This window comes from Xenopus laevis, chromosome 4S, assembly GCF_017654675.1.
Source record: "Xenopus laevis strain J_2021 chromosome 4S, Xenopus_laevis_v10.1, whole genome shotgun sequence".
Lineage (NCBI taxonomy): Eukaryota > Metazoa > Chordata > Amphibia > Anura > Pipidae > Xenopus > Xenopus laevis.
Window position 1 is genome coordinate 116,164,592 of NC_054378.1, and position 14,693 is coordinate 116,179,284.

Genomic DNA, 14,693 nt, shown 5'->3' on the forward strand with positions numbered 1-14,693 from the left:
AAACAGAAAACCCCAATAAATGAGTGAATACATTCAGATATCAAATATGGAGACATACCAAGCCATTCTACCATATCCTTAATGGCAGTAAAATACTTTTCTTCCTCCTTCTCTGGGTTGGTGTCATCATAGCGCAGAAAGCAGATGCCTCCATTTGCCTGGAGACCAAAAATAAGTATATTATACTACAGGTCAGAGGGTCACTGGCTTTCATATGCACTCTGAAAATGAAAGGAACAGGCCTATCTTTTAGCCAATCTTACCTCATAGGCTAAATAACATAAGGAGGAAGTGGTGGATTGCCATAAATTTGCCTGGGGCCCAGTGCCGTGAAGCATGGGCGGTGTATTGTCCAGAGCTGAAGCAGGAGTTCATACTCCTCAAGGGCAGATTGTTTTAATGCCATTTATTTCCCTTGGAAACCCATTCACCAATGGGTAGAAAAAAATTGTCACACGCCAAAAAAAATTGGCACTCAAAAAAACTAATTGATGTACCACATCACGCAACAAAAAAAATTGAAACCCATAGAATTCATTGCAATTTGGTGAATTTTCGCCATTTGTCAAATTTTTGGCGAAGGGAAACGGGTCAGATTCGCTCATCACTAGTTATTACTTTTAGTGAGAAGATGTTTGCAACAAAAGCACTGGGACCAGGGGTGGGTATACATGCAACAGAACAATAACGCATAAATAGGAGCTGCACAATATACTCAGTGTGGATACCTTGCTGTGTTTACCTTTGCATATCCAAAGTTAAAGTTGATGGCCTTGGCGTGACCAATGTGCAAAATGCCATTTGGCTCTGGAGGGAACCGAGTTCTGATCTTTAAGAATAAAAGGAATGATCGTGTTACAGAACTGCAGGAGGCACAGAAATCAAAGGCTATAGTATAAACAGCTGATGGTGGATTCTGGGAAGGAGTGATATCATCAATATAACCACAGAATGCTGAAGTAAGTATATACACTTGCCTAACCTAAAAGGGGACTTCACCACAGCTTAGGCATTCTCCACATTAGGGTCAATGTATGCCATCACGTCTCAGGCAGGCCCAAAGGGGGTGCGTGCCTGGGTACAATCGCACCCCACAGACCTGGAAATTATGACACTGACTCCAATTCTCACAATGCCTTACCTGCGTCTTCACAAGTGTGATTATTACAGAACATGCAAGGCATTGTGGCATCTGGAATATTGGCTGGAGGTGAGTTTTAAAAATCAGAATCAGCAGAGAACAGAAAGGTAAAGGCAGGTGCTGCCATCAATAGCAATTACATTTAAAAATAATTCAAAAACATTGGAAGTGTGTAATAAACGTGTACGGGAATGTTGTTAGAATTACATTTTCTTTCATTAGGTAGAACTGATTTCATGATTTTAATTACCCTTTATATTCTGGCTCTCTCTCCTAATAGGAGTATTTTACTGATGCCCGGGACTAATGCACTGCAAGACGTAACCAGTGAGCAGCAATGATCCCTACCATGCTCTGACTGATCATAAAATAGGCCCAAATAGCCTACAAGTCAGATTAAATGTGCCCTTGGGTATGGCATCTTATGGCAGCCACTCTGGGCCTTATTCCTACCTGTCCTCCTGTGATTTCAAGATGTTTCTTCAGCAGCTCCATGGTTTTCGGTGTAACCACGTACCCCTCAGTCTTGTAATTCTCACCTGGGCCCCAAACAGAAGTTCAACCCATTTTAGTACAGATATACAGGGACATCGTCCAACAAGCCATCGACTAGCCTAGCAGCATGGCATGGCTGTTTGTAAATGTGCTACCCACAGACTACTCAATAAGTATCTACCCATATAAAACAGAGAGGGTTTCTCAAGGTTTTTCTTTTCAATATCATTGTATATGCAGGGCAAATTTGTCTTTAGATTACAATTTAGTATATTTAAAAAGGGGTTGTTCACCTTTGAATTAAGTTATATTATGATGTAGAGTGTGATATTTTGAGACAATTGGTTTCCATTTTATCATTTGTGGTTTTTGAGTTATTTAGCTTTTTATTTAGCAGCTCTCCAATCTCAGCAATCTAGTTGCTAGGGTGCAAATTACCCTTGCAACCATGCATTGATTTGAATAAGATACTTGTATATGAATAGAAGAGAACGGAATAGAAAGAGGAGTAATAAAAAGCAAATAACAATACATTTGTAGCCTTACAGAGCATTTCTTTTAGGTGGGGTCAGTGACCCCTGTTTGAGAGCTGGTAAGAGTCAGAAGAAGACGGCAAATAATTCAAAAACTATAAAAAAGAAAACGTGAAGGCCAATTGAAAAGTTGCTTCGAATAAATTATTTCATAACATACTAAAAGTTACCTTAAAGGTGAACTACCCCATTAAACACAGAATGATCTTTAACACAGATATAGTTGCACTAATACTGTGGGCAGGACTGTGTGCAACTTATCCTCATGCTTGGAAGAAAATGGGACACTGCCCAAGCTCATATAAATTGTACAGGAACAACATGTAGTCAAAACACCTGAAATCTCACCCTATTGATCCCAGCTTGTGCAGTTTCATGTAATACCCACAGGGGGCGATGTGAGTTGAGGGGGTGGCTTTTAGGTTGTTTAGATGCTGTACCTTTAGGGTCAGCGCACATGCTCAGATTTCGGGAGATTAGTAGTTTTCTGAAGTCACCTCACAAGGAAATTTTGGGCGATTTCGGAAAAAACAAAGCGCTCCGAGTGCCATCCCGTGGGCGATTTACATTCTAGCCGGCGGGAGGCAGTTCGGGGAGATTAGTCACCCTGAAGAAGAGATTTGTCATCAGGCGACTAATCTCCCCAAATCTGAGCATGCGCCCTGACACTTAGGGGCACATTTACTTCCCCATAGGCTAACATTGATGCTCGGTAGGTTTTAGGTGGCGAAGTAGGTGGTCGAAGTTTTTTTTTTTTTTTAAAGAGACAGTACTTCGGCTATCGAATGGTCGAACGATTTTTAGTTCGAATCGTTCGATTCGAAGGTCGAAGTAGCCAATTCGATGGTCGAAGTAGCCAAAAAAAAACATTTGAAATTCGAAGTTTTCTTCCTTCTAATCCTTCACTCGAGCTAAGTAAATGTGCCCCGTAGAGTGGGAAATGATACATTTGGCTAAATGCTCCTGTTCTACAGCTCCCTCACACTCCTGCTATTCGTCTGTTTTTGGTCTGCTTTCCATTTGGTCAGACATTGTTATTTTTTCCCCATTATGGTTTATCTGCTGCTTTTTTACTACACTTTCCATTTTCTCGTGGCTTCCATTTTTCTCACCTCACCCCCCACCCCATGTTCTAATTTTATAGTGCCTTTCTCCCTCTCTCATTTGCGATCATCTTGTGTCTTGCTATAAAGATATACAGAGAAACACAGTGTAAGAAGGAGGAGGAGAATGACCACGGGACATGACTATTGGCAACAAAAATATAATTATTATTATTATAATACAGACCTATACATCAAATCTGCCATAGCTTAATTAATATAACAGAAAATACTGATATACAAGAGAAAATTCAGTAGGTAGCACAGGAGGTCTCACACTCACTAAATCTGCATACCTCTATTCTTGTAACCTTCTGCTTGCACTCTTCCTTTTACACACTCCAATAAACCCTCAACAGGTTCCCTGCCTCTAGTTATGGGATGGACTTCCTCTGGTACCTCAGCTGATGATGTACTACAACTCCCAGAATGCCTTCTAAGATCTGTAGTTCTCAGTCTTTTGAAGACTCAAAGGCTTTCTATGGCTATGTCCAAGTCAATGTTTACTAAGTTTCACTCAATATAACTCAGTATATCATCTGATATAAGGATGTTCTGGATCCTTATTAACATTAACACAATATCTATAACTGCATATAATACACAAAAGCCATGAATATCTTGTTAATTATATCCTTATAAACGGTGAGCAGTGATGTCCTCAGTTATAAACGGTGAGTAGTGATGTCATTTCTGTCACAAGACTCACTGAAACGTGTGTATTATAATAAAGTACCCCCCAGTTGCAAAATATGAGGATATTATAAGTTAGCGAGGAGTTCCATGACCTGTATGAAAACACTCGGCCTTGTGTTTTTATATGGTCATGAAATTCCTCGCTAACTTATAATATCCTTATATTTTACAAGAGGGGGTACTTTATTCACTATATATTTTACAAGAGCAAGTACTTATATATATATATTACGTAATACATTATATAAACGGTGACTAGTGTCATCAGTTATAAACGGTGAGTAGTGATGCCATCTTTGTTACACTAAAACCAGTGTATTATAATAAATTAAGTACCCCTTGTTGGAAAATATGAGGATATTAGAAGTCACCTCGGCCTCGTGTTTTTCTATGGTCATGGAACTCCTCTGTGACTTATAATATCCTTATATTTTACAATAGGGGGTACTTTATTCACTATATAAATGCAGGGGTAGGCTAGCTACAATAGCAGTGTGTGTGTGTGTGTGTTTGTGTGGGGGGGGGGGGGCTGGCTAACAATGACTCGTGTAATTGCTATGGAATTGCATTACCGGGTTTGTGGAATTTAAGGGCCTCTCCCCTAAGCTGCTCCATCAGAGATACGGACTCCAGTTTCACGTCACCTACAAAAAGGAACATCATTAATCAGTAAATGTTCTTTTCAATATCAACATTCCTATACGAAATTACATTGTCATATGCCACCCTCTTTCTTTTTAATTACGTCACTATTATTTTTAATTTATTATTTTTAATCTATTGATTAGGAACACACATTAGAATGATTACAACTTTCACAATGTTTGGGTTTAATCCCTTATCACTGGGTCATATTCCCACAGCCTCAATCGTAACTGGGACCACAAAACAACAATGTAAAATGAGGGAAAACTTCAAATCAGAGGATATAAAATGGGGGTTCTACTGTATATAAAAATATTGTCATGCCAGCAGTGTAGTACTGGGCCTCCAAGGATCAACCACAGAACTTGCATTAAAGGGGTGGTTCACCTTTAAGTTAAAGGAACAGGGGCATCATAAAATGAGAGCAATTTAAAGTAATGAAAATATAACAAACTGTTGAGAAACGTTACTATAGTCTATATAACAAGCTGGTATGTAGTTATGGGGGCAGCCATTCCGGCAAATGCCAGAGGGGCTGCTGTAAGATTCCACAGTCACTATTTACTGGGCTGTTTGGGCCTCAGTGTACCTGAAATGCCAGGGGCTAGTATGAATCCCAGTGTGTCCTGGGTTCAAATAAGAAGAGGCAGGTGGAAGCTGACCTTGACTGAGCCCCGATAAATCTGGGATCCATTGGGAGATCCTCTGTAGGCCAGTCCAACCCACATATTGATAATACTCACATTATTATAACTAAATATGACATAATGCAATGCCCAGTTATACTGTAGAAAGATGCCAATGAATTTAAGTTCACCAGTCAACGTATTTAAAAAGCAGTAAAATATCTGGAAAAATGTAGAATAAGCCCAAGAAGCCCAATAAAACAGAAACAGTTAGTTCCCTTATGGGCTACTCTAGTTCAGTGATCCCCAACCAGTGGCTTGCGAGCAACATGTTACTCACCAACCCCCTGGATGTTGCTCCCAGCGGCCTCAAAGCAGGTGCTTATTTTTTTTATTTTTTATTCCTTCCAGGCTTGTTTTGGCTGTATAAAGACCAGGTGTACTGCCAAACAGAACCCCTGTAGGCTGCCAGTCCACATACGGAATATCAAATAGCCAATCACAGCACTTATTTGGCACCCCAGGAACTTTTTTCATGCTTGTGTTGCTCCCCAACTCTTTTTTACATTTGATTGTGGCTCACAAGTAAAAAAGGTTGGGGAGCCCTTCAAAGCTGGTTCCCACCACTAGATGGAGCAGCTAAACTATAACCGTGATGCTTTGTCTCTTATTTATCCCATTCAGTAAATTTCCAGGAAAGTAAAACTAATCTAAACTACAGACTTCTAAGAAAATTCCTGGAGTTATGCGGATTCCGTCATCAGCGAGACATTTGGCCCAGCGATGAGAAGTTTGCATGAGAAGCCCACGTGATTACATCTATTCTTTCAGCAACATAACGGATGCATGGCAAAGAAAAAATATGTTAGTGTTTCCTTGCCCTGAAGGAAACATTTATAAAAAGCACAATGGTACGGCCTGCTGCTGCCTGAACAGAACTCAGCTGAAAATAACAACTGCTGGCAGGCACAGGAGTTTAGAGGGTCCAGCGGGACCCTGCCTTACTAAGCCATTAAGGGTGCTTGAAAATCAATCTTTAAAATGTTTATAACTAATGTTAGTAAATGTGCTGTAGTATAAACAGTGTATCATGTTCAATGGGCAGTGCTGCTGCTTTACTGCAAACTGAATATTCCCTATGGCAGCGCCCACAATTAAAGAAATACACACAACACATACAGACAGCCAGAGAGGGCTTCCTATGTTGAATAACTCCTTTAAAGGTTTAACTGGACACTTGAAACAAAATACAGAGAAGCTTAACCCTCTGTATAAATAGAGCATACAGTATTTTCCCTTTGAAGATCAGCTAAAAAGCAATTAGCGAGTAAGTGATAATATAGTCACTATCCAGTCACCTCCAATATCCTCTGCACCCTGTCTCTGATCTCTCATTTTTCCTCGAATTCCTGATCCCTGTCCTATAATCCCCTCTTCATAAAGAGGATTTAGTGACTTTTTTTACATATGTAATTTCAGTGTGCTCTGAGGGCAAACCCTCTCTGCTGGTGAGTAATTATACTGTACAGACAACAGTGTATACACATATATACACATGCCTGCAACTATAACTCCCAGGTGTGCCTGGCAGCCAAGCAGAAACAATTTCTTCAACAAGTGAATGGCCATAGGCTGGCTAACACTGATGTAAAGCATTAGTATAATCTCGCTCTCCTTACTATACCTGCTATCTAACAACCACAGTCTCTTCCCATAGACCAGTAGCTCGTGAGCAACATGTTGCTCTCCAACCCCTTGGATGTTGCTCTCAGTGTCCTCAAAGCAGGTGCTTATTTTTGAATTGAAGGCTTGAAAGCAAGTCTTAATTGCATAAAAACTAAGTATAGTGCCAAGTAGAGCCTATTGTAGGCTGCCAGTCCACATAGAGGCTACCAAATAGCCAATATCAGTCCTTATCTGGCACATTTTCATGCTTGTGTTGTCCCCAACACTTTTTACATTTGAATGTGGCTCACAGGTAAAAAAAAGTTTGGGGACCCTTGCCATAGACTATTATTCCACTGTTACTATTGGCACCATCTCTCCCTACTATACCTGCTATCCCACAGTCACACTCCCTTCCCAGAGACTGTTATCCACTGTTACTATAGGCACCATCTCTCCCTACTATACCTGCTATCCCACAGTCACACTCCCTTCTCAGAGACTATTATCCACTGTTACTATAGGCACCATCTCTCCCTACTATACCTGCTATCCCACAGCCACACTCCATTCCCAGAGACTATTATCCCACTGTTACTATAGGCACCATCTCTCCCTACTATACCTGCTATCCCACAGTCACACTCCCTTCCCAGAGACTATTATCCCACTGTTACTATAGGCACAATCTCTCCCTACTATACCTGCTATCCCACAGTCACACTCCATTCCCAGAGACTATTATCCCACTGTTACTATAGGCACCATCTCTCCCTACTATACCTGCTATTCCACAGCCACACTCCCTTCCCAGAGACTATTATCCCACTGTTACTATAGGCACCATCTCTCCCTACTATACCTGCTATCCCACAGTCACTCCATTCCCAGAGACTATTATCCCACTGTTACTATAGGCACCATCTCTCCCTACTATACCTGCTATCCCACAGTCACACTCCCTTCCCAGAGACTATTATCCCACTGTTACTATAGGCACCATCTCTCCCTACTATACCTGCTATCCCACAGTCACACTCCCTTCCCAGAGACTATTATCCACTGTTACTATAGGCACCATCTCTCCCTACTATACCTGCTATCCCACAGTCACTCCATTCCCATAGACTATTATTCCACTGTTACTATTGGCACCATCTCTCCCTACTATACCTGCTATCCCACAGTCACACTCCCTTCTCAGAGACTATTATCCACTGTTACTATAGGCACCATCTCTCCCTACTATACCTGCTATCCCACAGCCACACTCCATTCCCAGAGACTATTAGCCCACTGTTACTATAGGCACCATCTCTCCCTACTATACCTGCTATCCCACAGTCACACTCCCTTCTCAGAGACTATTATCCACTGTTACTATAGGCACCATCTCTCCCTACTATACCTGCTATTCCACAGCCACACTCCCTTCCCAGAGACTATTATCCCACTGTTACTATAGGCACCATCTCTCCCTACTATACCTGCTATCCCACAGTCACTCCATTCCCAGAGACTATTATCCCACTGTTACTATAGGCACCATCTCTCCCTACTATACCTGCTATCCCACAGTCACACTCCCTTCCCAGAGACTATTATCCACTGTTACTATAGGCACCATCTCTCCCTACTACACCTGCTATCCCACAGTCACACTCCCTTCCCAGAGACTATAATCCCACTGCTACTATAGGCACCATCTGTAGTAACCCCAGTTATTCAGAAAACCCCAGGTCCCAAGCATTCTGGATAACAGGTCCCATATCTGTACTTTGAAAAAATATGTTTTGGCCTAAGGGGGGCCCCTTAGACACTGGGACCCATGGCCAATACACTCCCTGCCAAACAAGACCGAGATACTGTTAGAGAAGAGAAATGTGCTGTGTTCTCCTAACTGTTCCTTCTGTTCCTCCCCCTAAGCAGCATGACCACCAATAGCACAATTACACACAAAAATACAATCCATGGCTTGTGCTCTCCATAGAGAAGCATTTTCTTTCTGGGAAAAAGCAAGGCCCAAAAAAAACAGAAGGCGCCTGCTTTTCTCGTGCCAGACCCCACAGACATGCTGCGGTGCATCTCCCTGGCCTTAATTTCTAGGAACAGCGCTCACGGCTCCGGCATGTATGACATTGCCGCTGAATGCAGAGCTTGTTTCCGTAATGATGACAGCACCAAGCTGCTTATTCCCAGAAATTACCCAGGTTTGGGGGAAAATACTCCATACACTGCTGTGATGTCTCCTTGAACCCACAAGGGATGATAAATACTGAAAAGAATTAGGGCAGAGACACATGGGAAGATTTGGGGAGATTAAGCGATTCGAGTGCCATCCCTCCGGTAATTTAGACTCTAGTTGGCGGGAAGGCTTTTCAGGGAGATTAGTCGCCCGAAGATAAAGTGATTAGTCGCTGAGCGACTAAAGCTGGCCATAGACGCAAAGATATAATCGTACGAATCGAGAATTCGTACGATTTTCGGACTGTGTGTGGAGAGTCCTGACATTTTTCGTCTGGCGGAGATCGGTCGTTTGGTCGATCGGACAGGTTATATGATTTCTGTCGGCTGCAGCTAATATCTCTGCGTGTATTGCTGATCGTACGATTTTCAGAGGGAGACTGTCACTAGCTTTGTCAGACATAACTTTTGTACAATTGCTGTCAGGGACAGAACATCGGCTGATCTGTTCTTTTCTACTTTATTTGATCAGAATGGTTAGTGGCAGGTCGGGAAATGAGAAAGAACGATCGTACGTTGATTCGTACGATCGGATTTTTGCATCTGTGGCCATCTTAAATCTCCCCGAATCTTGGCGTGTGCCCTTGATCTTAAAGTAAATTTGCATTTACTGTATTTTGGTTTCAAAACAATAGTCCCTTTTATGACTGTGGAGGGAAGTGTAATCCGTTAATGAAGCCTCTTCTCAATGCAGCAGTGTTGTCATGCTTTATGGCACATGCTCTTGCTATCTTTATAAGATTGTATTCTGACCACGGTGTTTGTCTTAATACATTTTGGGACTACATCCCAGTCGTGGTGCCTGCTCCCCAATACTTATGCACTTACTCTACATGATATTAAATTCTTTGATTCCAAAATGTATTTTTTTTTCTCGCTTTTTTAATTAATTAGCACTGGGCAATTTTCTTTAGCTATACATATTCATTTTCCCCCCTTAAATTTCTGTTTTAAACCTCATAAATAAGACTTGGAAAATGATCTGAGGCTTCTGAGGAAAGCAGCAAGCAACTATAAAACAGATATCTGATTGGCCGATATGAGAAAACTCACTCGCTATGTGCATACGTTGCCCCAACAGGGCAAGCAGCACTGAGATTCCCATTGGTGCAGGCAGCAAAGTGCTAGAGGGTTGGGGGGGAGTTACTTTACAAATACATTCTTACAGAACAAAGAAGTAATAAATTGGGCATTCTGCACATTTGTCAAGTACATACAGATTTATATAAGTATGTTTATATGTATATACAAACACATGTGAACACAGTCACGCTACACTATGTAAGCATAAGGAAGCTGACAAATACAAATTTGGTCAAAAGATAAAAAGGAAACCTTGCCGCCAGATGGAGGCCCAGGGGTTACCTCCCTAATGCTTTCTAACCCCTGTGCTGGGCTTGGGTACCCCCTGCTATTTACCTCCAGCCACAGTGATAGTGTACATACTGAGGACTCTCTATGCAGATGAAAAAATCCTCTTTTTCCTTAACTTCTAATTGAAATAAATTAGTTTGTCAAAGTACACAGAAAACCGGTGCTGCATTTTTAATTTATGAGGCTTTGGTTCCTTTAAATTTATATTATTTTACGCAGACCAGGAGGGAAATATTATTTGCTGCCACAGTATTGACACCGCAGCAGAGGCAAAGTGTCATGAAAATGTTAAGACAAGTGCCATGCAATTTACACAAGGTCCCGCACCCCCATCAGGGCTTCCCATAATTACACAGGAGCTGGCAGTAGGTATGGTGCTGAGGAGATGAGGGACAGCCCCGACATCAATCTGGGCCCCTGCAGAGGCAGATAAATGTGAATGTACAGGGGGCTAGCAAAGTGGTTAACCTCATCCTGTCAGCGAGTGTGTGCACAAGACGCCGCCAACATGCTCGGTTACATTCAGTCAAGTCTCCAGGACATGGAGCAGCTGGTGACAGCAAAGCTTCAGTTTTCCATTATTATTTCCACATTGTGTCAGTGACAGCAAACGCAAGTGCGTCAGACACAGACATTCCATGAGATGCACAACAGCTGTGTTGTGACTGCGTTATACAATATGGGAGGGAGACGCTTGGGAAAACACACGTAAACGCTCAAGCATCTTTACATCGGGTTGCCCACCTCCAGTATGTGGGTGTACTACAATGCTCACACGTCAGAGAGTGTCAGTGCAGATCAGCAAAAGCCAGGTACAATCAGGCTGGAGAAACAAACACTATAGCTTATTAGCTATATGAATGAGCATTCCCATCATTTACACACGGCACAGGTATACAATATATTGTCTGAAAACCCATTATCCAAAAAACTCTGAAAAATGAGTACATTTCTTATAACCCCCCCCAATGTATTTGCGTAGTCCCATAGCATTTCTCCCAACCTCCTATTTACAGTCTCCAGCCCATAGTCCCAAACAATCAAGACATCCAATTCTGCCAGCCCCCACTGTCATTATAGTAACATGAGATGAGCCAGGGACATCACTCCTAAGGGCAGAGACACATGTGGAGATTCGGGGGAGCCTTTTTTTTGGGCGACTAATCTCCCCTGAACTGCCTTCCCACCGGCTAGAATCTAAATGGCAGGCGGGCTGGCACACGGACCGCTGTTTTCCGAAGTCACCTCACAAGGAAGCTGGTGGGAAGGCAGTTCGGGGAGATTAGTCACCCGAAGAAGAGGCTATGTGTCACAGGGCGACTACATCACCCCGAATCTCCACGTGTGTCTCTGCCCTTACTGGGCCTGGACTGGCAATCTGTGGATTGTGACAAATGCCAGAAGGGCTGCTGCAAAAAATGGCATAGACAATCACTATATAGTAGGCTGGTGGAGGGCTCCTCAACCTATATCAAGCGCAGGCATAAACAAAGCCTCCTGTCATGAAATGCAGGTGCCACACTGGGGCTCATTTACAAACAAAAGGCAAATTTGTACCTGGGCAGTAACACATAGCAACGAATCAGCGATTAGCTTTTTTTAAAAGCCAGCTGCAGATAGAACGATGAAAGTGAACATTCAGGTTGCTGCCCAGGAGCAGATTTGACCAGTGTTTATAAATTACCACTATTATAGTCTGTCATGAAATGGTGGGGGCCACAATGTGTCATAAAATGCTTCTAGTGCTTCTTTTCTCCAGAAGCTGTCATTCCAACTATGTAAAAATGTGTGTGTGGGGGGGGGGCATGGCTAAAAAAGGGGGCATAATGGCCAGCATCTCATTGTCTTTTTCCTCTGAGCCACCATTTTGTGAAACTGTGTTTGTATGCTCCCTTTCTGATCACCTGACCGGAAATAATGCAAGTACTAACTATAACAGGAAGTAGTGTGCGAGTAAAAAGTCACAGCTCTATCTATTCATTTGCTGAGGCAACCTAGCATGTTTTGCCCTTGGTTTGCGCTTGAGCACAATGCTTCATATGAGCCACAGGCCACACAGTAACCAGTACTTAAAATCACAGTATTCTCAAGGCCATATTGAAACACTCTTAGAAAAATACATAAACTTTTCTTTATTATTATTATTATTATTATTATTACCGTATATACTCGTGTATAAGCCGACCCGTGTATAAGCCGAGGTACCTAATTTTACCTACAAAAACTGAGAAAACTTATTGACTCGCGTATAAGCCTAGGGTGAGAAATGCAGCAGCTACTGGTAAGTTTCAATAATCAAAAATTGAGGCATGAGTGGGTTAAATGTTTTTGAATATGGTTTTATTTCAAATAAAAACAGTAAACTACCGTAGAAGTTTGTGCCAGAATAGTCTCTGTGCTACCCCCATTTTATTTTTTTTTAGGTCCCAGGTGTGATGGAATTGTGTGCCCTCTGTTATACACAGTCTATAAATAATAGTCCTGGAGACCAGCCACTTAGCTGTGCTCATTACCTGCTGCCCGCACTGTTTTTAAAATCAGAGAGGGTGCTGAGAAATGTGAAACCCCCAGAAGGCAGTCCCTGAGTACTGTACATGCTACCAATCGTAGGCCAGCTTACTGTTCTGTCTCATCTCGTGAGACTTGTGACTTCCCGTCCTGCAACACTCCTACTGGGATCTACTGGGCACCCCTGTTTTAAGGATTACGGTACCTATTCTGGACGGCTGCAGGTCAGAAAGCGCAGCCACACAGAAGCGCAGCTGCCAGAAGCCCAGCCGCACGGAAGCCCAGCCGCACGGAAGAGCAGCCGCACGGAAGAGCAGCCGCAGGGAAGAGGATCGCGCATCGCGTATGGCGCATCAGTGAAATACCGCCTGCTGTGACCTTAAGCACCATAGCCCAGCCGCACGGAAGCCCAGCCGCACGGAAGAGCAGCCTCACGGAAGAGCAGCCGCACGGAAGAGCAGCCGCAGGGAAGAGGATCGCACATCGCGTATGGCGCATCAGTGAAATACCGGTAGATAATGTTTTTTTTTTAACTGACCCGCGTATAAGCCGAGGCAGCGTTTTTCATCTTATTTTGGGTGCTGAAAAACTCGGCTTATACGCGAGTATATACGGTATTATAACTACTACAGGTATGGGATCCATTATACAGAAACCCATTATCCAAATTACGGAAAGGCCACCCCCAAATGATTTCCCTTTTCTCTGTAATAAAAAAACAGTAGTTTGTACTTGATCCCATTATTTATTATTGATCCCTAATTATGTGTGTGTGTGTATGTGTATATATATATATATATATATATATATATATATATATATATATATATATATATATATATATATATATATATATAGTGAATAAAGTACCCCCTCTTGTAAAATATAAGGATATTATAAGTTACCGACGAGTTTCATGACCATATAAAAACACGAGGCCGAAGGCCGAGTGTTTTTATACAGGTCATGGAACTCCGAGGTAACTTCTATTATCTGCATATTTTACAACTGGGGGTACTTTATTTATTATAATACACACATTTCAGTGAGTCATGTGACAGAAATGACATCACTACTCACCGTTTATAACTGATGACATCAGAACTCACCGTTTATAAGGATATAATTTACAGGATATTCATAGCTTTTGTGTATTATATATATATATATATATATATATATATATATATATATATATATATATATATATATATATATACACACACACATATATATACACACACACACACATATATACACACACACTACATACACACAAAATATATATAAAATACACAAAAGCCATGAATATCTTATAAATTATATCCTTATAAATGATGAGTAGTGATGTCACTAGTTATAAACGGTGAGTAGTGATGTCATTTTTGTCATATGACTAAAACTTGTGTACTACAATAAATAAAGTTCCCCATGTTGCATAATATAAGGGTATTAGAAGTTACCTCAGAGTTCCATGACCTGTATAACACCACTCGGCCTTCAGCCTCATGTTTGTTATATATATATATATAAAAATTGTAAATTATATCCTTATAAAGGATGAGTTCTGATGTCATCAGTTATAAACGGTGAGTTCTGATGTAATTTCTGTCACGACTCACTGAAATTTGTGCATTATAATAAATAAAGTTCCACCAATTGT

At 41.6% G+C, this 14,693-nt stretch overlaps 1 protein-coding gene across 1 annotated transcript in view; it reads right to left on the reverse strand.

Moving 5' to 3' along the window:
- Window positions 1–14,693, reverse strand: part of qars1.S (glutaminyl-tRNA synthetase 1 S homeolog) — a gene marked incomplete at its 5' end in the record, with an annotated part of 81,964 nt that overhangs the window by 20,571 nt on the left and 46,700 nt on the right. The window contains 4 exon segments of the mRNA NM_001086510.1: window positions 59–158; window positions 743–829; window positions 1,595–1,680; window positions 4,541–4,612. Of these exon segments, the coding sequence (NP_001079979.1) occupies window positions 59–158; window positions 743–829; window positions 1,595–1,680; window positions 4,541–4,612 (345 nt within the window).